This window comes from Trachypithecus francoisi, unplaced genomic scaffold (genome assembly GCF_009764315.1).
Source record: "Trachypithecus francoisi isolate TF-2019V2 unplaced genomic scaffold, Tfra_2.0 Lachesis_group9, whole genome shotgun sequence".
NCBI classification, from domain to species: Eukaryota; Metazoa; Chordata; class Mammalia; order Primates; family Cercopithecidae; genus Trachypithecus; species Trachypithecus francoisi.
This window is the reverse complement of record NW_022681474.1, coordinates 35,967,519-35,991,872: the sequence shown is the minus strand read 5'-3', so window position 1 is coordinate 35,991,872 and position 24,354 is coordinate 35,967,519. Positions and strand designations below refer to the sequence as shown.

The following is a 24,354-nucleotide window of genomic DNA, read 5'->3' as shown; positions in this document are numbered from 1 at the left end:
ACCTTCTCCACGCCCAGCTTTGTGCTAGGGACTCAGAAACATCAGGGAGAGGTTTGTAGTTTAGCTCCAGAGGGCAGAAGAGCCGGAAGAAGAACCAACTGCTTGGTTATCTCAGGCTGGAGGTGGTAGCTGAAGGGAGTGTGGACAGTAAGGATTTGCTGGGGGAAAAGGAAGGGTCAGGACATTTTGTGAAGTGGGAGGACTTGAGCTGAGCCCTGAGGGATGAGAACAATTTGGAGAGGAGGGGAGAGACATTCCACTGATGCCAGCAGTGCTGGGTGTGGGTGCAAGAGCAGAGGCACTAGAAGTTAGGGTGCCTCAGAGTGTCCTGCAGATATCCAGCCACCAGGGAGGGAGGGCCGGGGCACAGCCCGGCTGACAGCTGAGGACTCTGCTGGAGGGGAGCTTGCAGGATATGTTTTGGGGCATGCCAACAGGTGTTGCCTGCATACCTGTCTGTGTCCCGGGGTAGGGATGTGCTGATCCTGGTGTGCAGTCCTGCATCTGGGGTGTGTGTGTGTGTGTGTGTGTGTGTGTGTGCGTGCATGCACTCAGGGTGCCTCAGGCTCTGAATCTACAGTTAAACTGGTTCCAGCTTGCCTAGCTCTTCACAATGTCAGATTTCATTCATTCACTTATTCACTCACTCATTCCACAACTGGGAGTGCCTACCAAATACCAAGCCCTGGTCTGGCTGGATGATGTAAGGTACAAGTCTCTGTCCCCTGACCACTCAAAGGCTGGTGGCTGAGGGCAGATGCAAGCCACGGTAAGGTCTATCACGCTGTTAGAGGTAGATCTACTTCTTAGGCTGCAGCAATAATAATCGTCTCTCCAAAAGGACTGGGGGACTGTAGAACTGGCTTTAAATTGCCGATCAAGTAGAGTTGACTCGCTGGGACGCACGCTGGCTCCCCACCCACGGGGCCGGTCTCCGGGAAGCCCCTCCCACGCGTCCTCGGAGAGGCAGTTCCCCCACACCGGGGCGGGTGCCTGGAGCGCAGCGCTGGGGCCGCCCGCTGCGCTCACTCGCTCGCACTCGCTCGCACTCACTCGCGGGAGGCTTCCCCGCGCCGGCGGCGTCCCGCCTGCTCCCCGGCACCAGAAGTTCCTCTGCGCGTCTAACGGAGACATGGGCGTCCCCACGGCCCCGGAGGCCGGCTGCTGGCGCTGGGGATCCCTGCTCTTCGCCCTCTTCCTGGCTGCGTCCCTAGGTAAGGTCGGGGGAGGCGGGGCGCTGGGGAAGAGCTGGGAGAAGACAGCAGACTGGAGTGGGAACTGTGGGATGGGGGCGTCCTGGGATCCCTCTCAGCCTGTGTGACCGTGCACCCCACTCCACCCACCGCCCAGAGGCTGCTGGGACCACTGGGCAGGGTGCAGTGGCAACTGTGCCAAGTGTCCCAGCTAGGCATAGCTGCTCAAGTGGCAGGCAGGGCTGTCGCCTGAGGGCTGCCTGTCCAGCCCTTCCCTGCCCAGAGAGCCCCAGGCACAGGTAGCTTCTGCAGAGAAGGAGAGGCACAGGGTGCGGGTGGTCAGTGTGTTCTGGTGGATGTCACCGGCTTTTGACAGCTGGCATCTTTTTGCCCCTCTAGTCTCAGGGCTCTAGTGTTGCAGAGGACACAGAGGGCATGGTATGCTCTGCCCTGGTGAAACCCCTGGCTGAGCCTCGGTGGGCACTGGTCACGGTGGGCACACTTTCAGACACAGAGGCAACACTACCCACCTGGTCCCGATTCTAAGGGTCTGATAGCCCAGGAATAAGTGGTCAGCTGATTCCTGCCATCCTAGCAAGGCTGCCACTCAGGGACCAGTGTGGGGTACTGGGGAGGATGTGGGACACTCTTCAGCTCAGCCACGAGCCCCTTCTAGGTCCCTGGATAACTGATAGCATCTCTGGTCTCAGTTTCCTCAGCTCAAACACAGAAGCCCACACAGGGAACCACCACCTTCCCCTTCCAAAGTCCAGACTGTCAGCATGTTCGGATAGCATCCTAGCCTGAACACAGGGCTCCTGGGCTGGGGGCAGAGGCCCCGGTACCCATGGCCTGGTTGCCCCTTCCAAAGTCCAGACTGTCAGCATGTTCGGATAGCATCCTAGCCTGAACACAGGGCTCCTGGGCTGGGGGCAGAGGCCCCGGTACCCATGGCCTGGTTGCCTGGTTCTTGCCTGCCCAGAGCTGAAAAGGCTGGATCTCTTCAAAGAGTCTGTGGAACCAAACTTTATGGGGAGGACCCAGGGAAAGTATGAGTCATACAGGGACTTGGAGGGAGGCAGGAGGGAGGTGGAGGGCTTGGCAGAGGGACCCAGTGGGCGGGATGGAACAGAAGGAGAGGGTGATGGGATAAGAGGGAGAGGAGGAGGCTGAACCTGGAAGATACCTCAGCAACCTGGGTGCCCACAGGCTGCCGGCTATCTCAGCACTTGGAGGCTGGCCTGGGCCTCTGAGGAGGAGGAGGGCTCCACATGTCACAGACACAGCTGCCTAAGCCCTAGGGTGGATGCTCCTCAAGGTGACAGTCAGAAGGAAGAGGAGAATGGGAGGTGGAGAGGACAGTCTCAGCATCAAGGCCACGGCTTACGGCAGGGCATGGCTTCCAGAAGGAACAGGGGACGGTGGCAGGCAGGCAAGTCAGCATCCCACCTGTCATGGGCCACCTGCCCTGCCCTGCCCTGTCCTTCTAGGCGACCCTTCCTGCTTTCTTGCCCACTTCCTGCGCTCACTTGGCTGGGCTGCCCTCTGTTCAGCAGCCCCAATTTGAGAAACAGTTCTAGAGATCCAGGGCATAGGGACCCAGCTTGCAGAACACCCAGTAGCAGAGAGGCCCCAAGAGGGGCTCAGGACGCCTTCCCCTGTATTGCTTATATGGCCAGGGGCCTTTACTTTCAGAGGTCTTGGCTACTCAAACAACATGGTACATCAAAGAGCCATCTCTTCCTGGGCCCAGCACAGGGAGATGATTTAGGCTGGCTGCAGCTTTCCACTGAAAAGAGTCAGAAGCATTTGAATTGCTCTGGGACCTCAGTATTCTGAACTGTGACATGGACACACTATAATAGATATTCACCCAACTCCTTAGGACAGTGTGCACTGAGGGGGATAGTGGATGGGAGGCCTGGTTGCAGGCATGGTCAGCAGGATCTGTAAGTTGAGAAGATTGATCACCAGCCTGCCAAGGTGCTGGGTTGCCCTGGGTGTGCTGCCCAAGGTCAAAGCCTTTATGCCAGGGAAGGTGAGACAGAGTGTCTGGCACCTGCCTGTTCTGCAGCTCTTGGGTTTGGGCCAGCACTGAGGAGAATGGTAGTAATGAATGTGGTGTTCAGAAGCCCAGGAAGCACCAGAGATACTCCTTTCCTGGACCTGACTCAGGGTGAGATGGGTGGAGGGGTACACTGTGGGACCAGGACCCAGCAGATCTCAAGGGTGGCAGAGCCTCTTCTTCCCCACAGACATTCCCAGGATCTGAGGCAGTTACTGTCCTTGCCCTGTCCTCATGGGTTGACTCAGGAGTCCCAACCTCTGGGATGAGCACATTTAAGTTCATAGAGGTGCACTGGGGTTAGGGACGAGAGACCCCATCTTCCCCTTCACAGTAAACCAGGCTGCAGGGCCTTGTTGAGTAACCCAGTGCTGCAAGCCTCTGACGCAGCAATGGTCAGCTCTTAGGAAATCCACAACCCACTGCCCAGAGGCTCTGGAGTAGAGAGGAACAGCCTTGAGGCCAGTCCCTTGCATGAGGGGGCATCTACCCAATGCCAGGGACACCCAAGGGCCAGCAATACTGGGAGCCTCTTGCTGAGCTGTACTGGTTGTTCATGATTCCTCCCAAGCAGGGCAAAGGTTCTGCTGAGGTCTGACCTTCCTGGGAGAGGGTGATCCAGGCAGGAGTGTGCTGCCGAGATGCTAAAGGGGCCACCTCCCTATCCGCACACAGTGTTTGGGGTCTTAGGCCTGAGCAGATGAAAGGAAGAAAGGGATCCTCAGTGACGACCCATTGGCAGTGAGCGAGCCCCACATACCAAGCTTGAGGCCCCAGGCTTTAGCCAACCAATGATCCAGGGTCTGGTCTCCCAGGGGAGGGTGGGCCAGGGATCAGCACTGTGGCTTCCAATGGCCCCATAGATGCCCTTAGCAGCAACCCCAGCATGCCTGTGTATGGCGAAGCCAGGGACTTGCACGCCAGGGCTTCCGTACAACCCCTTGCTTAACTCTTGGGCTTTGCGAGTCACTCAGACCTAGGCTTAAATCACAAGGTGGCCATTTACTGCTCTGTGATATTGGACAAGTTATTCAGTATCCCTGAGCAGGTTCCTCTACCTCTAAAATGGGGATGATGATAACACTTCCCTTGGAGGGCTACTGTGAAGAGCCAATGAACGAACACTTAACACAGAACCCAGCTGCTCGTGAATACTGTGTAATGTTATGGGATTTCTTGGCTTCTGCAGGCCACTGGTTTTCCATCTAAGGTCCTTGCTTCCTACAGGGCCTTATGGAGTGCCCAGAGCCTGGGAAGGCATTGGTGAGCTTCACTGGGACTAGATTCTCCAAAACCTGGAGTGTGAAGGGTTCATGGGCTGCATCCAGCTACCTGTGAGCCCCGATGGGTCCTCACAATCTGAAATGCCCATGGAGGTGCCTGCAGGTTCTCCTCTTAAAGTTGTCTGGAGATGGGGACATTGAAGGCAAGCCTGGTCCTGGGTTTGCTTATCTTGGTGGGATCTTTCTTACATTTGATTCTTTTACATTCAGTCCATTCACTTTGGCTGGCTATCCCCAAAGACAAAGACAGTGGCCACCATCTTGCTCATGAATGAGTAATCCAGTAATGAAGTTGCTCTGCTACTTACCAAGCCAAGCAAGCCCATTCCTTTAGCCTTTCTGCATAGGATCTTATTTCCCATGGGGACCTGGAGTCAAACCCTGCCTCTGCTGTTCACTCATCATGGGAACACAAACACACACTTCCCCTTTGTCTGCACAATGGACAGGTTGGGTGACATGGTCTCAGTGAGGCTGACCACCCTCCTCTGAAGGGTAATTCCACACCGGTGTTTCCCTAGCTGCAGTCATTTGCTTATCACCTTTGTGATCTCTGCAGTGTCTGCCTTTCATAATATTTAGTTATTTTTTCTTTAAATCTACTCATTCTTTTATTTGCGTATGTAGATTTTTAAAAGGAAACTTTTTATCGCTGTCATTAGTGGAAAGCCAGTATCACTTGTCATAAATAGAACAAAACCATAAAAGTACGTAACAGGAAAACCATATAAGGGTATTAAATTCTAGTTGGAAACTTTAACCTGGGAAGGCTCTGAGTCTGAAAACTGCTGTTTTCCCTTGCAAAAAATTAAAATAAAATAAAATTTTAAAAGAAAAGGAGATTAGCAAGTAAGAGAGAGATGTTTTAGAGACATATTAGCATCAAACTGGGCCTTTCTCTTTGATGTAATCAGGACTGAAATAATTGAAAAGGGAATAACCTCTTCTATATATGATTCAATGTTATTTAATGTAAAACCAAAAGTAAAACTATGTGGTAGACGTGGCCAGGCAAGCTGGGCTTTCATTGGTCATGACATTTGTCTGTCTTCAGGAAGGAGGTGGGGCCTCCAGTCAGTCCCCAGCTACCTCTAGTCTCTAGAGAGTAGTCAGATGGCACCAGACCTCCAGAGGCTGACTACCTGGGTTCAGATCCCAGCACCATCACTTATTAGTTGTAAGGCCGTGGGCAAGATACTAATCTCTTTGTGCTTCCGTTTTCTCATCTGTAGAATGGAGATGATACTAGTGCCTACCTCATAGGGTGGAAAGATTACATAAACTAATCCATGTAAACAGTGTTTAGAATGAGGCAGGGCACGGTGGCTCATGCCTGTAATCCCAGCACTTTGGGAGACTGAGGTGGGAGGATCTCTTGAAGCCAGGAGACCAGCCTGGACAACATAACGAGACCCCATTGCTACGAAAAATTTAAAAATTAGCTGGGCATAGTGTCATATGTCTGTAGTCCTAGCTACTTGGGAGACAGGGGTGGGAGGATAGCTTGAGCCCACAAGTTTGAGGTTACTGTGGGCTATGATCTCGTTGTCACTGCATTCCAGCCTGAGTGAAGAGCAAGACCCTAGCTCTCTAAAGAAAACCTACCAAACAGCCAGGCACAGTGGCTCATGCCTGTAATCCCAGCACGTGGGGAGGACGAGGTGGGTGGATCACATGAGGTCAGGAGTTCAAGACCAGCCTGGCCAACACGGTGAAACCCCGTCTCTACTAAAAATACAAAAATTAGCCAGGCGTGGTGGCAGCGCCTGTAGTCCCAGCTACTCGGGAGGCTGAGGCAGGAGAGTTGCTTCAACCTGGGAGACGGAGGTTGCAGTGAACCGAGATTGCACCACTGCACTCCAGCCTGGGCAACAGAGTGAGACTCTGTCTCAAACAACAACAACAATAAACCCGAACAAACAAACAAGTACTTAGAATGATGCCTGGTACAGAATAGTAGGGGGCAAAAAGACTTGAGATGGACCCTGAGGACATCTTCACGGCACAGGAGCATGAGGGTGGCTGGCTGGAGCTGGGAGCCTGGCCTGCACACAGTCCTCCTCCAAAAGGGCCTGGGGAGTCTGGGAGGGGTTCATCCACAGAAGCATCCACGGGCCAGGACCTCTGGCCAGCTGTCTAGGCCCTCCCCAGGGAGGCATACTAGCCTCCAGCCCCAGCCCCGGATGCACGGACGCTTTCCCAAGGTGCTGGAAGTGCCGCTTCCTTCAATAGAGCCTGGCTTCCCCTTCCCAGCCCCCTTGGTCTGATGTGAATGGACACTTCCTGCGGGGGCAGGTATCAATAAACACATCTGAGATGCCCTTTGTCCTCACTGGCCAGAAAGCCCCAGGGCAGACTTGCTGGCTTCAGGCCCTCAGCCTTTGCCTTGCCACGCTTCCTTTCTTAGCCTTGGCAGACCCAGCCTGATTGATCCATGCCTCTGTTTCCCTCTGCATCTTGATAAAGACAGAACACAGTCTTTTCCTACAGCCCCAGCCCCAGCCTGTGGACTATCCTGGGGGATGGGGCCTGGCGGGGAGCTGGAACCAGGTCCCACTCTCTTTGGGATGTCCTGTGAGACCAAGGACGAGACATTTTGCATCTAGTGCAGGGCCAACCACAACAGTCAATTAATAACTGTTTACTTGACAACCCCTAGCAGCTGGTCAGAGTTCAGCTGTTTGGGTGGGGCCTCCTAGGCGCGACTCACGAAGCTTGGGTCCCACCTCCAAAGGCTGGGGCGTTGCCTTGGCGACTGTGGGCTCAGCTCACGCCCCGTCATGAAAAGCACACAGGCCTGTCCACACCCACACACACCCATCCCGTGCGCACTCACAGGGCTCACCCGGGGCCTGCTGGGTGGAGAGCGGCGAAGGTCACAAAAACTGATATTCTGAGAAGATGCCAACAAGAGCTCCTTTCCCTTGTACTAGGACAGAAACATCTGAGGGTGCTACAGCTAGAAATCACAGGCCCAGGCCCAGGCCCAAGTTCTGAGCAGATGCCCCTGATGGAGCTCTGCATCCCCACAGCCTCCCTGCCTGGGCCTGGCCCTGGCCCATGTTAGGACCTTGGTAAATATTTGCGGAATGAAAGAAGGATGTTTTCAGCTTGGGTCTGAGGCAGAGCAGGAGTGTTGCACGGAGGGCGTGGAGGTCAATGCACGGTCAGTTCATTCTTTCTAAATAGCTGAAGGATGAGGCATCAACCCTGCCTGCCCACTGGAGGGTTCTGGAGAGGTGGGGGCTCTTCCTGTCTGCAGTGCTGGCCTGTCCAAGGTGTGAATCTCAGCTCAGTCACGCAGGGCTCTGTGGCCTTGGGCAAGTCACTTCTCTGAGTCTGTTTCCTCATCTTTAAAGTGGAGATGATACCACCCATGTCGGGGGTGTTATGAGAATTAAATGTGACAGGTATAAGATGCTCAGCAAGTGCCTACACGTAACACATGGTCATAAGACAGCTCTTCCCTCCTGGCCACAGGATTTTAGAGCTGGAGGGGGCCTCAGAACATGGGACAGCCCTCAGGTTGAGATGATGAAAGGGAAGCTCAGAGAAGGGTAGGACCTGCCCAGGGGCACACAATGAGGGCACAACTAAGTGGACACTGAGGCCCCAGGACCTTGCATTCCCAGCGAGAGTTTTACTCTTGAGACTCAGGCTTTCCCAGGTTTACGGCACTCTTCCTCTAGGTGGCTCTGCCTCCTTACCTAGTGGCAGGTGGCGAGTGGGGGTCCGGGGGCACTGGGTCTTGACAGCAGCATGGCAACCAGACGGTTCCCGCCTGGCACATGCTCTCAGGCCCAGGCCCCAGGTCATTTTCCTGTCCCACATGCTCTTGGCCACCCTGGAGCCGGGGCCTTCCTCCCCACCCACTTTCCCCGGTCTCCGACAATGACCCAGGTGTCCGAAAGGATCTGTTCCTGACAATAAGCAACATCCTCTCGCCAAAGAATTGTAATTTTAGCCGGGCTGAACAGCTCCCCTGACAACACACGTGCATGTGCGCAGACGTGGAGTCCGCAGGGCGCGTGCAGGCCCCTCTGCACACTGCACTGCCCCTCTCCCCAATACCATGCCTTCGAGTGTCCTCCTGAGGACAGGCTGCTGTGCGCCTTGTCCAAGCTGGAGTCTCAGACACAGTAAATGGGGTGTTTTCTGGCCTTCCCTCCCTCCCCAGGACAAACCCCTATGGATCCTTGTTTTGTCCTGTCTCTCTGGTTTGTCCTGGACCCTCTCCCGTCCGGCCCGCTTGCTTGAAACTGGGCATCCTCCCCTGCTCCCCAAACTTGAATCCTAGGGCAGCTTCTCCTTTTTTTCTAAAAGGGGAACAACTCCTTTGGGACCTGTGGGATGGGTGGCCAGTGTGTGAGGGGTGGGGAGGTGTGGGGGATTGAGCAATGCGCCCTCTACAGCACTCCCTGAACCCTGCGTTCTCTCTGATGCACCCGCCCCCATCCTCCGTGCATCTCAAGGAAGTTGCCTCCAGGGGAGAACATACCTTCCCCACTGCTGCGGGTGCTATGGGTACAATCCTGGGGTCATTAACCCCATTGCTTAGACCCTGAGCCTGGTGCCCTGCCCCTCCTTGTTCACAGGGATACTCAGGCCAACAACCATGCTAGCCCTGCTTGTCCACACCTCTGTCCACTTGAGGGCCCCCAACCCCACCCAGCTCAGCTTTGGCCACCAGCTCTACTCTACCTGCCCTGCCCTACCCACCCCTGGCGTGCAGCCCTGTGTCTGCTGAGCCAGCCCTTCAGCCAGCCCCCAAGGTGTGTGTCCTGGTGGTAAATACTACCGTAGCTAAAGCTGGAGCTGAATTCAGCTCCCAGCCCTGGGGTGGCTCTGGGGTAGGAGGCAGTGTCAGACAAAGGGAGAAAGGGGCAGAAGCTGGGAGAGGTGCTGGTCAGACCTGCCACATGGCCTGCTGGGGAAAGGGGCAGCACAAGACCCACTCTTGGGGCGCGTTTTGGTTCTTCCTGGGAAGAACCAAGTGGGAGAGCCCTTTCCCTAGGTCCTCCTCACTTCTGTTTCCCAGCAGGGCCATGGTTTTGCAGCCACACCCACCCCACTTAGGTGTGAAGGGGAAGTCCAGGCCAGCACGGACAAAACCAGGGGCACAGCCAGGCTTCCTGGGGCTCCTTTTCCACTGAGCCTGCTGCAGGGGTAAGGGCAGTGGGTTAGCAGTCGGAGGAGAGTTGGCTAGTCCCTGCACTGCCAGGCTTCTCCTGGGGACCCTGGGTGGATCATCTCCTCTCTTGAGTCTGTGGGTCAGATTTGTAGCATAATGGGTTTGGGCAGTAGAGTCCCATGCCAGCTAGCCCAAGGAGCCACACTCATTCATCACAAACTCAAATGTCCATAGGGCCAAGAAACCACGGTGACAGAGTGAAGCAGGCCAGGTGGAATTATTAGGGAGTAGTACGGACTGTGGCGAATTGGAGTGCTGATGCCCCCCAAGAGCTGCTACTGAGCTCCAGCTGACAGTTGCCCTGTAGGAAAGCTGGTTTAGCGTTATCTTCTGATTTTCTGAGGAGCGCTGGAAGTCAGAATTTTCATGTCAAATTCCTGGTTTTTAAATGTTGCCATCTCAAGAAAATTAAAAAGATTTTGAGGGTCCAATGAAATATGTGTGAAGGCTGGATGTGGCCTGTGGGCTTCCAGTTTCTGGACTTTTTTCATCAGTGTAGTGTCTACATGCCTGAGTTTAATTCTGGCTCTAGCACTTGCTTGCTGTGTGATCATCAGTGAGTTACATAAGTTCTCTGTGCCTTAGTTTCTTCATCAGTGAAATGGGAATAAAAGCAATACCTTATATCATTGTTAGATAAGCCCATGAAACCCTCAGCATAGTGCACAACACATGCTATGTCTTCTTATTACGGTTCTACCTAGATCCTGCACCACCTGAGGTCCCGCATGGTCCAGGCTTTGAGTTCATACCTTCTGGAACTCTGGAACTTCAGTCCAACCACTTTCCCTTTCTGGGTCTCTGTGTTTCTGCCTGAAAAGGAGACCTGTATCTTGCCAAAGAAGTTCTGAAATCTCTGCTCACCCTGACAATGACTCTAAAAATCTGGGGCTCCCAGACTTGGCTCTCTGCCTAAAACTCCACTCCTCCAGACACGCCGTTTGGGGCTTTGCTGCCTTTGGAGACTCTCCTTTAAACACAAGCCACCCAGGATCGGATCACAAGTTGTTATCAGTCATTCACACCTTAGCAGGAAAGACTTTAAAGCTGGCTTCTCCATCCCACTGTGCTTCTCACTCCTAGGAGGCGCTTCTTGACTTGCTGAATGAATTAGAGACCTGTCTAGCTCCCAAATACCAAGCACCGACTACTCGCATGGCACTTATAGAACACTTCATGTGAATAATTACTAACCCTTGCCTCAACTCTGCCAGGGAAATATTTTCATTTCTGGGTAAAACATCTGTGAGTGAGGAGTCGGGGCTCAGCGTCTAAGTGGCTCACAGCTACTGGTCCAATGCAGGCTGGCCAACTCCAGAAGCCCCACCAGGCTGCCTCTCTCTTGACTGGACAAGGCTTTCAGCTCTTCCAGTGGGTCTCAGCCTGCCGCCAAGGGTCCTGGGCTCTAAGAACAGGGAAGGGGCATCTGAAGGAGGATGTGGTGTTATCTTGGCTCTGGGCAATGCCCCTAGCTGGGGCAATGAAAAGGATGTATCAGTTTGGATTCTGTACATAGTTCTAACCCTCCTTCCCTCTCTACTAGACCCACAACAGCCTGACATGCCATTTAAAATAAAAATACCACTGGCCAGGCATGGTGGGTCACACTTGTAATCTCAAGACTTTGAGAGGCCGAGGCAGGAGAATTGCTTGAAGCCAGGAGTTCAAGCCTAGCCTGGGCAACAGAGGGAGACCCCGTCTCAAAAACAAATCAATAAAAAATAAATAAAAATAACACTAACGTATAATAATTGTAGGTATCCCTCAGAGATCTGCAGAGGGCATTAGAGCTCACATCTTGTGTTCTCGTCTTTCCTTCATCTAGTCCTCTCACAACCCTGCATTGTAGCCAATAGTTTTCTCACTGCACAGATGAGGAAACCGAGGCTCATACACTTAGAAACTCGGCCTCTAGCCCATATTCTGTTTTCAAAAGCTCATGCTTTTGAGGGTCAACCCAATTAAATGCCGGAGGATCGGGATAAGGCAAAGTGGACCAGGGAATTGCTTCATTTGCTTGGTGAAAAAAAACCAAACAGAACTAGACAATTTTCTAACATTGGCTGGGAGGAAGTGCGTGGATGAGATGACCTTTCACGTATTCTCTGTCCCGGTCCCTCAGACACTGGGTTTTCCCATTTTCACACTACCTTGCTTAGGACATCCTTTCTGCTGGCTGAAATCCTATCTATGCACCAAGTCCAAAGACCCTCCCTCCTTCAGGAAGTCCCTAACTGTCCCCAGAAGGCTGTTTCCTCCCTCCTCCAAGTGACCTGAGGGCTGGCACTGGATTGCCTTTGCCATGGGGTTCTACTCTTGAGAATGCAGGCCTCGTCTGCTCAAGGGGAGGCCATGCATTCAGCATGCAGGTGAGATGCAGCACCTGGCCCAGGCCTTGCACAAGCAGGTGCTCTCTTAGTGCTCCCTGGTGAGGATGGGAAGGCATGTTCAGTCCTAGGAGTAGGAAGGGGCAGAGGTGTTGATGGCCCCTACAGAGTGGCCAAGGACAAGGAGCTGCTGTTCCAAACAGCCTTTCTACTCCCCAACCTGCCTCCCACCCAACGGGCTGTGCATACACTTTACTGGGAAGAGGGGCACACCCGACTGCATTGCTGCCCTCCGAGTCTCTCTCTGCCCTGTCTAGCATCCAAGAGCACCCCTAGTTGGGGAAGCTTCTGTGGCTCCCCCGACAACAGCCTAGGATGGAGTGGGGTTCGTGAACAAATGCAGAAGGCAGTCTTAGGGAGGTCAGCTGACATGCCTGGGGCCTGAGGCTGGGAAGTAGCTGAGGCCAAGGTTCTTCTCTGCTCTGAGGGTGCCAGGAGTAGCGCTGGATCAGTCAGGTGACAGGGCTCTCCTCTCTCTGAGCAGGTCCGGTGGCAGCCTTCAAGGTCGCCACGCTGTATTCCCTGTACGTCTGTCCCGAGGGGCAGAACGTCACCCTCACCTGCAGGCTCTTCGGCCCTGTGGACAAAGGGCATGATGTGACCTTCTACAAGACGTGGTACCGCAGCTCGAGGGGAGAGGTGCAGACCTGCTCAGAGCGCCGGCCCATCCGCAACCTCACGTTCCAGGACCTTCACCTGCACCATGGAGGCCACCAGGCTGCCAACACCAGCCACGACCTGGCCCAGCGCCACGGGCTGGAGTCGGCCTCCGACCACCATGGCAACTTCTCCATCACCATGCGCAATCTGACCCTGCTGGACAGCGGCCTCTACTGCTGCCTTGTGGTGGAGATCAGGCACCACCACTCGGAGCACAGGGTCCATGGTGCCATGGAGCTGCAGGTGCAGACAGGTGAGGGCATCCTGCACGTGACAGCCTGGCGTGTGTGGAGGGCTGCCTGTCTGATGGTGTGACCATGCATGACACTGTGCTGGGCGGAGTGTGAGGCTGCATGGGTAACACTGGCACTCCAGGGAGTTTGTGGGTGAGATGGGGTGGTCAAGGGTGTGTAGCGTGTGGGTGTGTTAGCTGGAGTGATGGAGAGGGAGGGTGTACCTGGCTCCGTTTGTGACAGTGAGATTTTTTAATGTGTGAGGCTGTAGGTACCTGGGCTGGGAGTGTGACTGCTCATGGTGACATTGTGGCTACCGTGGGTATAGGCATCAGCGGGACTGATTGGTGCCCTGGGGCATGACTCAGTGAATGGCTGAATGGCTGTTGGGGAATATGTGTGTGTGTCTGTCTCTCTGTTCAGGTGAGAGTGCAAGGGCCCATGGTTCGGACAGAGGTGTGGGCGCCGGCAGGTATCCACATGCCACTGGGAGTGGCATGAGAATGGGCTGGGTGAGAACATGCCAGGGTGTGTGTGTGGGTGCACATGTGTGCAGGCTGCCACTGGGCCAACACTGCCGAGTAGGCACTAGCGTGAGAACCTGGAGAGGGAGGGGGACACTGGCCTGGACAGGCCTCCCTGGCCTCCTGGGCCTGACACCCACCTAATGGCCCTTCTGTTTGTTCCCACAGGCAAAGATGCACCATCCAACTGCGTGGCATACCCATCCTCCTCCCAGGAGAGTGAAAGTAAGGAACCATTCTCTTGCCCCTTTTGGGTTATCTGTTCTCTTCTGTCCTCATCCTGCACCCAGACGCTGTTTGGAACTCTGGCCTTGTCACCCCAAGCCCACAGAAACCCCGGTCCTCCTCCTCCTCTGCTGCTGCACATCCCTTCTGCTTCCTCCTTGGTGCAGTCCCCAGAAGCCCACTCCCCTTCCATCTGCTCTGGAGTCTCTGCTCCTCTTGCATCTCTGGAGTGGCTGTGCCTTGGCAGTCACCTTTGGCTAGGGAAAGTGCCTCATAACAGGTACTGGGTGTCCCAGGCAGCTAAGTGCTGCCCTTCCCGCCATCCCCCTATGACTTCGGAAGGCTGGGGGGTCTAGAATTCAACTACTTCAGATTTCTGTGTTCTGTGTTTCTGTGTTCCTCAGATGTTCTCTGTTGTAGGGGAGGGAGGAGGAAGAGGCTCAGGAAGGGGAACAGAACTACCTTTCCTGAGTTCCCACTGTGTGCTGGGCACTGGACTAAGTCCTTTTAAGTATTACTACTTCAGGGATATATATATATGTAATATATATTATATCTATAATATATATTATAGATATATTATGTTATATATATTATTATATATAATATATACATATATATGAAATATATAGTATATATATATTTTTGAGACACAGTCTCGCTCTGTCACCCAGGCTGGAGTGCAGTGGTGTGATCTGGGCTCACTGCAACCTCTGACTCCTGGGTTCAAGCGATTCTCCTGCCTCAGCCTCCCGAGTAGCTAGGATGAGATTACAGGCATGCACCACCACGCCTGACTAATATTTTTGTATTTTTAGTGGAGACGGGGTTTCACCATGTTGGCCGGTCTGGTCTCAAACTACTGACAAATGATCCAACTGCCTTGGCCTCCCAAAGTGCTGGGATTACAGGGATGAGCCACCACGCCTGGCCTCAGGATTTTCTTTCTTTTTTTTTTTTTTGAGAAAGAATCTTGCTCTGTCACTCAGGCTGGAATGCAGTGGTACAATCACAGCTCATTGCAGCCTCAAACTTCTGGACGCAAGTGATCTTCCTGGTTCATTCTCCCAAGTAGTTGGGACTATAGGCATGCATCACCACGCCTGGTGAATTTTTAAAAATTATTTTTGGGGTTAGGGGTGGTGGCTCATGCCTGTAATCCCAGCACTTTAGCAGGTCAAAGCAGGCAGATCACTTGAGGCCAGGAGTTCGAGACCAGCCTGGTCAACATGGTGAAACCCCGTCTCTACCAAAAATACAAAAATTAGCCAGGCATGGTGGTGTGTGCTTGTAGTCCCAGCTACTTAAGAGACTGAGGCAGGAGAATGACTTGAACCCAGGAGACGGAGGTTACACTGAGCTGAGATCGCGCCACTGCACTCCAGCCTGGTGACAGAGCGAGACTCCATCTCAAAAAAGCAAAACAAAACAAAACAAAAATTTGCCTGGCATGGTGACGGACGTCTGTAATCCCAGCTACTCAGGAGGCTGAGACGTGAGAGGTGCTTGAACCTGGGAGGCAGAAGTTGTAGTGAGCCGAGATCACACCACTGCACTCCAGCCTGGGTGACAGAGCGAGACTCTGTCTCAAAAAACAAAAAAATCACTTTTGGTAGAGATGGACTCTTGCTATGTTGCCCAGGCTGGTCTTGAACTCCTGGGCTCAATTGATCTTCCCACCTTGACTTCCAAAGTGCTGGGATTACAGGTCTGAGCCACCACGCCTAGCCTCAGGGAATTCTTATAAGAACTCTATGAAGCAGGCGTCACCATCTTCTCTGTATCCATGGGAACAGAGGCCCAGAGATGTATGCTAACTTGCCCTAGCTCACATAGCTCAGGGCAGCATAGCTGGGATCTGGTTGCAGGCCTGCTTAGCTCTGCTTACTCACCTTCTTCTCAGCTTGGGGCTGTGCAGTGGGTAGCAGTTAGCCCCCTGGTGCTTGCTCAGAGAGGTATCCTACAGGGTAAGGAGGCACTACTCTAAGGGTGCCTGGCACTGAGAGGTTGGGTGAAAATACCAAGCAGCTTGGAGACAAAATGCAAGGGCACCTCCCTCTTCTGAGTACATAGGTCTTGGCTTCCACATCCCTCTACACCCTGTATGTGTCAGGCATCCAGTGGGGACCACCCCTGCTAGGCCCTGCAGGTACAAAGGCATCCAGGAGGACATGCACGAGGACCTAAGCTGGAATGGGGATCAGCTAAACCAAACCCAACTCAAAGGCTACATTGACTTTTTACTCAGCTACCCTTTTTTCCAACCAACAAACAGGCCAAGAGCAAAATTAGAACACGCATTTTGGTCGGAGCCATGTTGGTCAGGCTGGTCTCGAGCTCCTGGGCTCAAGTGATCTACCCGCCTGGGCTCCCCAAAGTGCTGGGATTACAGGATTGAGCCATTGTGCCCAGCCCCAGTCCCAGCCTCTTAATGTTATCCTTGAGAAGTAAGAGTGTAGCTTGACTGTGAAATAACACAGAAGTACAAGTTGGCCTGAGGTAGGGGAATGAGACTAGAGAAGCTGGTGCCCAAGGAGCTCCTGCATTGCTGAGGGGCTGTGATTTCTCAGTGAGCTCAGAGAAGGGGGCCAGGCAGCTCATCTCCCTGTGAACTTCTTCCCACCTCCCCAGCACAGCAGAATGTGCTGTCTGCTTTCACCCAGCTTCCTCCCTGGGAAATCAGGCAGCCTAACCGTCAGCAGCCAAACTCCCTCCTCCACATATCCCCATGGGCTACCAGGCAGGCCCTGGACAAAGGCTGCCTGAGCAGGCCAGGCCCCTCCCATCCCACCCTGCTGTGTCAGGGCCTGGCACACTCCTTAGTGCAGTGTCGGCAGCTACCTCTGCCAGCACCTGGTCACCTTCCCAGGATAAGCCTGGCTCTGAATGGTGAGCGAGCATGCCTACCCTCCCCTGTGAGTGCCAGCCCCAGGCACTGGCCACGCTTGGGGGAAGGGGTGGGGAACTGTGGCGAGGCTGAGCTCTGCAGAGATGCCTGCGGCTTCAGAGAGCAGCTGGATCCACAGACCTGTCCCCAAACCTCTGCGCCCCTCTGCCCCAGAGTCAACTCAGCCCAGGTTGCAAGGAAGCCTCAGACTCTTGAAGTGAAATTAAGTACTGATCTGATAGAGGAGCCACAGAGGGGAAATCTCCATGTGGGGACAGAAGTTAGGCAGGGATATCTTTGTCTTTGGAGAGCTCACCCTCCAAAGGCAGACAGGGAACAGGCATGAATGGCACCTGGCAAAGCTCACAAAATGTTGCTTAGTAGCCGTCCAGAGGAGACCTGCAAAGCACTAGAAGAGAGTGCTTTGCAACTGGCTTCTCAAATATTGCCCACAATAAGGTCCTTTGATGGGGGTTTTGAAATACTGAGGTGTCTAGGTTATAGAATGTCTTTACTTTCAATATTCCACGTCAAAATGCAGTCTTGCTGAGATCTGCAGGGAACCTGCTGTAATGTGGAGCGGAGCTTGCTTTGTAATTAGCATAGCAACTGTTCCTCTACCAGTGGGTACTTCTAAAGTGCCTGAAAACAGTTTGTTCTCATTTGCGGTATGAACAAACCTCCTGAAAACTTGTTTACACTGTCGAATTGTAGAGCAAAACAAAAACAGCCTTTATTCCCAAACAAATAGCGCAAAGGCAACATTTAGACCACAGCCCATCTACCTCTCAGGGGCGAAGTTGACACTGTGAAAAGGCATCCCAGCCCATCTTTTGGCTCTGGGAAAGGCTAAAATTGGGAAGGAAATGCGTTTATGTTGGTTGTGGTTCCGAGGGCACGTCTGTTCCCAGCTAAACTCCTGCAGTCAGCAGATGGCCTGAAATAAATCAAACCTCCCCACGCTGTTGGGACAGCAAAGCGGTACAACCTTTTTGGAGGGCAATTTAGCAATAGCCTAAAAGAAAATGCACATACTCTTTGGCTCAGCACTTTGACCGCTAGGAATTTACTACAGATTTCCTTCCTGAGTGAGCCAGGCTGCGTGCACAAGTTGATTGCTACATTATTAGTTATGCTGAAAATGGAAACAACGTGTTTACCAACAGGGGACTGCTTCAATAAATTTAGTGGGAGCAATGTGATAAAACCCTAAGCAGAATGAGGTAGGTGAGACAGAGAGATGTCTGAGCTGTGCTCAGTGGGAAAAGCATTGTCATATGACCCTCCATCTGTTGTATTTGCAGGGAATATGACTAGGACCACAACATAGAAACCGGCACACAGGGATGATCTCTTCAGAGGGGCTCTTGGTACAAAGGAAGGAGAATATTTGAATATTTTTTTAAACTTGTACTTTTTTTGGTAATTTAGTAAGTTTAAAATGGAAAAACATTGGACAAGGATTCACATTTTTCTAGTTCTCACCTCGGGTGTTTCTCCTGTGACTTGTGTGGCAAGATCAAGGGGTTCCAGAGGCCCCGTCCCAGAGCTAAGGAGTCTCTGGGATGAGTTGGGGCTTTTTTTTTCTTTCTTTTTTTTTTTTTTGAGACGGAGTCTAGCTCTGTCGCCCAGGCTGGAGTGCAGTGGCGCGATCTCGGCTCACTGCAAGCTCCGCCTCCCGGGTTTACGCCATTCTCCTGCCTCAGCCTCCCGAGTAGCTGGGACTACAGGCGCCCGCCATCTCGCCCGGCTAGTTTTTTTGTATTTTTTAGTAGAGACGGGGTTTCACCGTGTAGACCAGGATGGTCTCGATCTCCTGACCTCGTGATCCACCTGTCTCGGCCTCCCAAAGTGCTGGGATTACAGGCTTGAGCCACCGCGAGTTGGGGCTTTTAATCTATTATGATAAAACATATATAATGTAAAATTTATTTGCCATTTCAACCATTTTAAGCCTACAGTTCAGTGGCATTAATTACATTCACAATGTGCAACCGTCACCGCTATCTATTTTCAAAACTTTTGCATCACTTAGGCTTCTTTTGACCTTGAGCTCTGTGGCATGGGGTCTGCGAAGGCCCTGCTCTCCCTTTTCGGGGAATAACCTGTAGCCAAGGGTGTTCCAGCTGTCCCTTGTGGGCTGGGATGAGGACTCTGTTCCCTCTCTTGCCTGGAGCCGCCTGAGCTGTAGGTGACTAGTCTTATTTCTGTGTGCTCCAGGTGCATATGGCGGCAGGCACAGGGCTCTCTTTGAAAGGAGAACCCCTTATCTTCCATGCCCCTGCAAGTCGCTGGGGGTCTAGCTGTGGGACTCCGGGGAAAGGAGGGTCTCCCTGCTGCCTGGTCTTCCCTCTTTGGGCCTCAGTTTCCACTTGGGAGGAGCAATGGGAATGGGGCTTCACTTTGGCTACCTCTCTGCCCTTTCAGACATCACGGCTGCAGCCCTGGCTACGGGTGCCTGCATCGTAGGAATCCTCTGCCTCCCCCTCATCCTGCTCCTGGTCTACAAGCAAAGGCAGGCGGCCTCCAACCGCCGTGAGTATTCCCACCTGCCTGGAGTGGGTGGACGGTGCAAGTGACCTGCTCCAACCCCCAGCTCAGCGCCTGGGATTAGCAAGGCACGATGCAGGCACGATTCCTTTCCATTTGAGAGTTAGGAGCTGCTGCACTTCCCACCAGGAGCTGGGCAAAATGGCCGAGAGAAAGGAGGCATGCCATTTCTGGGGACCAAGTGCCCACCAGCCCCTTTGGCTCCCAGGCAGTGCTGGCCCGGCACTCAATACATGTCTTCTGAATGAATGATCATATGGAGTAGCTCAAGTTGCTTTATAAAAATGCTGCCACTCAGAGATCCTTGGGGGACCTGTTTAAGGTATAGGCGTGCTTGTTTTGTAATTAGTAGCAACTGTTGGGACAAAAAATGACCTTTGGAATATCAGAAATGGAAGGGGTCTTACAGATAACTTAGCTCAACCCTTTCTTTTTCCAGATGAGAAGGCTAAGATCAGCGGGGTTACATAACTGGCTGAATGTTACATAACTTAGTAAGTGGCAGAGCCAGGACTCGATCTCAGAGCTTTCAATGCATGCTCTTTCCAGGGAATAGAAGTCACCACATAATAAACATGCTCTCACTTATTCCTCATTGCAACTCCAGGAATTCGGTCCTACCATTGTCCCCATTTTACTGATGGGCAAACGGAGGCATGGAGGGGTTAAATAACTTGCCTAAGAAACCACACAGCAAATAAGTGGTGGGGCTGGGCTTTAAGTCATGGGCACAAACATCTTTCACCTCCCACCCTGGCCAGGTGACAGTGCCCCTTGCCTGGTTCCTGACCCCGCCCATGAGTCTTGGTTAGTCTGAGTCCTCCAAGAAGGGGCTAGGGAGTTTTTTGTCCTTGCTTCCCCTCCCTGGCCTCTTCCCCTCTGCCTGGCTACAGAAGTAACTGAGAAAGGATTGCTCTGGCACCAGGTGGCTTTTGGCTCACAACTTATTTCCTGTGGCTGGCCCTTAACAACTTGTCATCCCTCCCTCCCCTCATTCCTGGGGGCTACCACATGGAGCCCCATAGTGGGTCACTCAGGGGCTACGGCCACCTCACCCTTGCTCTCAGAACTCCCCTATTCCTCTCCTAGAACCCACCACAACCTACCTGCAGGAATACCCATGGCTGGGGGTGGGTGGGGGCAGGTGAAGGGCTTGGAACAGAAGAGCAACCCCGGGCAGCAGGGCAGGGGGAGCAGCATTGCTCCCTGGTGGAAGGCGGGCCGGAGAGCCTGCTCGGGAATGAGGCACTCTCAGGAAGAAAAGGAAAGGGCTTGGAGCCTTGAGGAGGGCAGTTTGCTGGAGAGGCCAACAGGTGTGGATTTCCATCCTGCTTTGGATTGAGCCTCAGTTTCCCCAGCTTTAAAATGGAACCAACAACCCTCATTCCAAAGGGTGGTGCACAGGATGAGATGAGGGAATACCCGTGTGCACCTGCACGAAGCCTGAGCCATGAGTCGGCCGTAAACAATAGCCATGATTCGAATAGATTTCAGGAACTTTTGGGTAACTTCCCTGTGTTTGTTCTGTTGTTGTGCCCCTCCCCCACCATCCGTTTCCCCATCGTAATCAGCAATAAAGCTCCTTAAAACAAGAAGCATCTGTGGGAGGACGTGGGGTGCTGCACGAAAGAGGGAAGTTGGGGTCACTGCATCTAATTGGTGGCCAGTTTAGGGGTGTCCCAAGGCTGAGGCAAGCGGCAGCAACTTGGATGAGAAGCAGAAAGTAAGAGAAGTGGCTGGGAAGTGATCGGGGACTCGCACTTGTAACTTGTAAGGTTTCCCTGAGAGATGTTCCCTAGAATGCCACCCTATTAGGCAATGTAGGGGATGGGACAGAGAGGACCAGGAGCCCTCTAATTAGGCACTGACCTTAAACAGTAAGTCATGGCTGAAGACCAGAACTTGGCAAATGTTCAAACAAGAGACATCAGTTAGCAAATTCAGGAGTTGACCTTTGGTCAGTACTTAAAGCTGAAGGTCTGACGCTGTATAAGTCAAGCCATAGGAGAAAGCGCTGGCTGCCTTTGGCCTCTTGATGGCAAATAGTGTTCTTACACGCTTGGAAAATGCAGATAGAGTTTCATTTATCAGTCGTCAAAATGGGCCCCTCGTGGAGGCCCCATCTGCTGGACAGAACGCAAATCACTGCTGGACAGCACCCATGTGAGCAGAAATGGAGTCTGGAGCTGGGCAGGGCCCTCCTGGGCTCGCTCCTGTTCCCTGCAGGGCATCTGCCAGCAGAGGCAGGGATGTTGTATGGGGAAGCCTTCCCTTCCATGACCAGCTTCTCTGTCTGTCTGTCCCTAGGTGCCCAGGAGCTGGTGCGGATGGACAGGTAAGGCCCATGGAGACCTGCTTGAGAAAACTTCCTAGCCTGGCTATCCAGGAAGAGATACTTCTGTGCAGTAGGGGCCCTGTTTAGTCTCCTAGAGCAGCTGGTCAGAAGAGCCTCTGCCGTCTGCTGCTGAAGGCTGCACATCTGTGCGGATTGGCTACTCTCCTGTCACCCCCACTCAGCAGGCTGAGCTCTGATTCTGCTCAGATGTGTCGTGCACCCACCTTTGGGTCTCAGTGGTCAGCCTGGGCCAGGATGGGGACAGGGAGGAAGCAGCTGATCTGGCGCAGACAGTGAAACATGCAAAGAACGCCCGCGGGTCCAGCCCCAGCCACACCCCTTGAGCTGTGCCTCCTGCCTGCAGAGAACTCCAAGAAGAAAGCTATCAGACTGCTGCAGGCCACAAGGGCAGAGGCTGAAGGGTCCTAGAGTGGTGCAGTGGGCCGGGTCTAGGGGCAGAGGGGATGGGGACTGTGTATTGGTGTGCTCTGGGCAGGAAGCTGGCATGCAGCCCGGCCTGGAGGATGTGCTCAGGGAACCCGAGTTTCTGCCCCGGTACCGGCAACACCAAACGCAAAGCTCCTCTAGGTGTTTGAAAGGGATGATCTTCATGACAGGTTGAAGGAAGTCCTGCTTGCAACCCACCTAGAATCTAAGAGTTATCCTACTCCCAACTGGGAAGAGAAGAGAACCCCTCCCCTCAGCTCAAGACAGGCTTTGGGGATGTTCGATCCTAATGCCATCAACTCTATTGACCAAAGAGAAACTTGTCCCCAAGTTCCTGAGGCTGAAGTCCTGGAAGTGTCTGTGATTTTCGGCTTCCTGGCGGTGCCCAGGGTTGATGGTCAGGGAGGAGTTGGGGTCTGTTCTGGTGGGCCCTGATGCCCTCAGCTCAGGACAGGTGGGCAGGTGCAGCCCATGGCCTTTGCTCTGTGGGCCTGGCTCCTGCCTTCTTGCTTGGAGATGCTGCTGAGGCCTGGGGATAGGGATGTAGGTGAGAGGAAGGGAGGAGAGAAAAGCCGGGGGCAGGGAGGGTACAGTTCATGCTCCAGACAGCACAGATGACCTTCCATTCTGATTCTGTGGCAGCAACACTCAAGGGATTGAAAACCCTGGCTTTGAGGCCTCATCACCTGCCCAGGGGATACTGGAGGCCAAAGTCAGGCACCCCCTGTCCTATGTGGCCCAGCGGCAGCCTTCTGAGTCTGGGCGGCATCTGCTTTCGGAGCCCGGCACCCCCCTGTCTCCTCCAGGCCCCGGAGATGTCTTCTTCCCATCCCTGGGTAAGTGTTTCCTGACCTTCACAGCACCATGACCTGTAAGGTCATGACCTCATGGCCTGCAGGGCGTCGGCCTCACTCCCTACCCTCCCTGAAGAGTTCCACAGCCTCATGGAGTGGGCTTGAGGGGTGAGGGACAGAGGAGCCCCCATTCACTTTGCTTCTCCTTTTTTTGCAGACCCTGTTCCTGACTCTCCAAACTTTGAGGTCATCTAGACCAGCTGGGGGACAGTGGGCCGTTGTGGCTGAGTTTGGGGCAGGTGCATTTGAGCCAGGGCTGGCTCTGTGAGTGGCCTCCTTGGCCTCAGCCCTGGTTCCCTCCCACCTGCTCTGGGTTCAGATGCTGCGACATCTCAGAAGCCCAGACCCTCAACCCCTCTGGATGCTACATGGGGACGCTGGATGGCTAAGCCCCTGTTCCAAGGATTTTGGGGTGCTGAGATTCTCCCCTAGAGACCTGAAATTCACCAGCCACGGATGTCAAAGGACTTAATCTTAAGAAGTCTCAGAATGTCCAGCCCGTCAGCAGTTCTAATTCTGAGACATGAGCCTTGGGATGTGGCAGCATCAATGGGACAAGATGGACACTGGGCCACCCTCCCAGGCATGAGACCCAGGGCACTGTGGAGAGACTTGTCCCCCATGGCCGCCTGGGCTCCCCCATCTTGCCTGAGGCTGCTCTTCTGTCAGACTTTCTCTTTGTACCACAGTGGCTCTGGGGCCAGGCCTGCCTGCCCACTGGCCATCGCCACCTTCCCCAGCTGCCTCCTACCAGCAGTTTCTCTGACGATCTATCAACAGGTTAAGTCAATCTGGGGCTTCCAGTGCCTGCATTCCAGTCCCCAGAGCTCGGTGGTCCCAAAACGGGAAGTACGTATTGGGGCATGGTGGCCACTGTGAGCAAATGGTGTCTTGGGCAATCTGAGGCCAGGCCAAATGTTGCACCACCCACTGGAGATGGTGGTGAGGGAGGTGGGTGGGGCCTTCTGGGAAGGTGAGTGGGGCCCCTGCCCTCCCCATCCTCTACTCTGGCTGCTCAGCCCGGGCCATTGCAAGGGCGCCACACAATGTCTTGTCCACTCTGGGCCACCTCTGAGTGTGAAGCGGGATGCTATTAAAAACTACGTGGGGAAACAGGTGCAAACCCTGTGGATGGATTGTAAGAGCCAGTTTAAATCCGCACTCTGCTGCTCCTCCCCAACCCCACCTTCCACTCCATACAATCTGTGCCTGGCAGAGTCTTCACCTCAGGGCGACTCAGCCAGGTGGGGGTGATGTTCCCATTTCCTGCTTGTGGGCTCGCCCTGGATTTGCTTTTATACACATAGGCAAGGGCAGTCCTTTGTGGAATTGTGATTGAAGGATTTTAAAGCAGGGGAGGAGAGTGGGGGGCATCTCTGTATACTCTGGGGGTAAAACAGGAAAGGCAGTACCTGAGCATGGGGACAGGTGAGGTGGGGCTGGGCAGACCTCCTGTAGCGTTTAGCAGGATGGGAAACCCAGGGACTGTGGAGGGCGTAGTCCAGCCTGGGCATTTGTCT

The 24,354-nt window shown here is 53.6% G+C and overlaps 2 protein-coding genes across 8 annotated transcripts in view; one reads left to right on the top strand and one right to left on the bottom strand.

Moving 5' to 3' along the window:
* Positions 1-24,354, bottom strand: part of CDH23 (cadherin related 23) — a 423,400-nt gene that overhangs the window by 39,900 nt on the left and 359,146 nt on the right. The gene's annotated exons all lie outside the window — the stretch shown is intronic.
* On the top strand, positions 974-23,962 carry VSIR (V-set immunoregulatory receptor). The gene is made up of 7 exons (XM_033209277.1): positions 974-1,214; positions 12,604-13,032; positions 13,705-13,761; positions 19,076-19,183; positions 21,506-21,533; positions 22,623-22,816; positions 22,992-23,962. Exons 1-7 carry the CDS (start codon positions 1,133-1,135, stop codon positions 23,027-23,029), a joined length of 936 nt encoding a protein of 311 aa, XP_033065168.1. The 5' UTR covers positions 974-1,132; the 3' UTR covers positions 23,030-23,962.

Excerpts from the sequence above, each read along its gene's own strand:
- VSIR (XM_033209277.1), top strand. The coding sequence starts at position 1,133 with ATGGGCGTCCCCACGGCCCCGGAGGCCGGCTGCTGGCGCTGGGGATCC. Across the intron at positions 1,215-12,603 it reads CTTCCTGGCTGCGTCCCTAG|GTCCGGTGGCAGCCTTCAAG; the intron begins GTAAGGTCGGGG and ends CTCTCTGAGCAG. Across the intron at positions 19,184-21,505 it reads GCAGGCGGCCTCCAACCGCC|GTGCCCAGGAGCTGGTGCGG; the intron begins GTGAGTATTCCC and ends GTCTGTCCCTAG.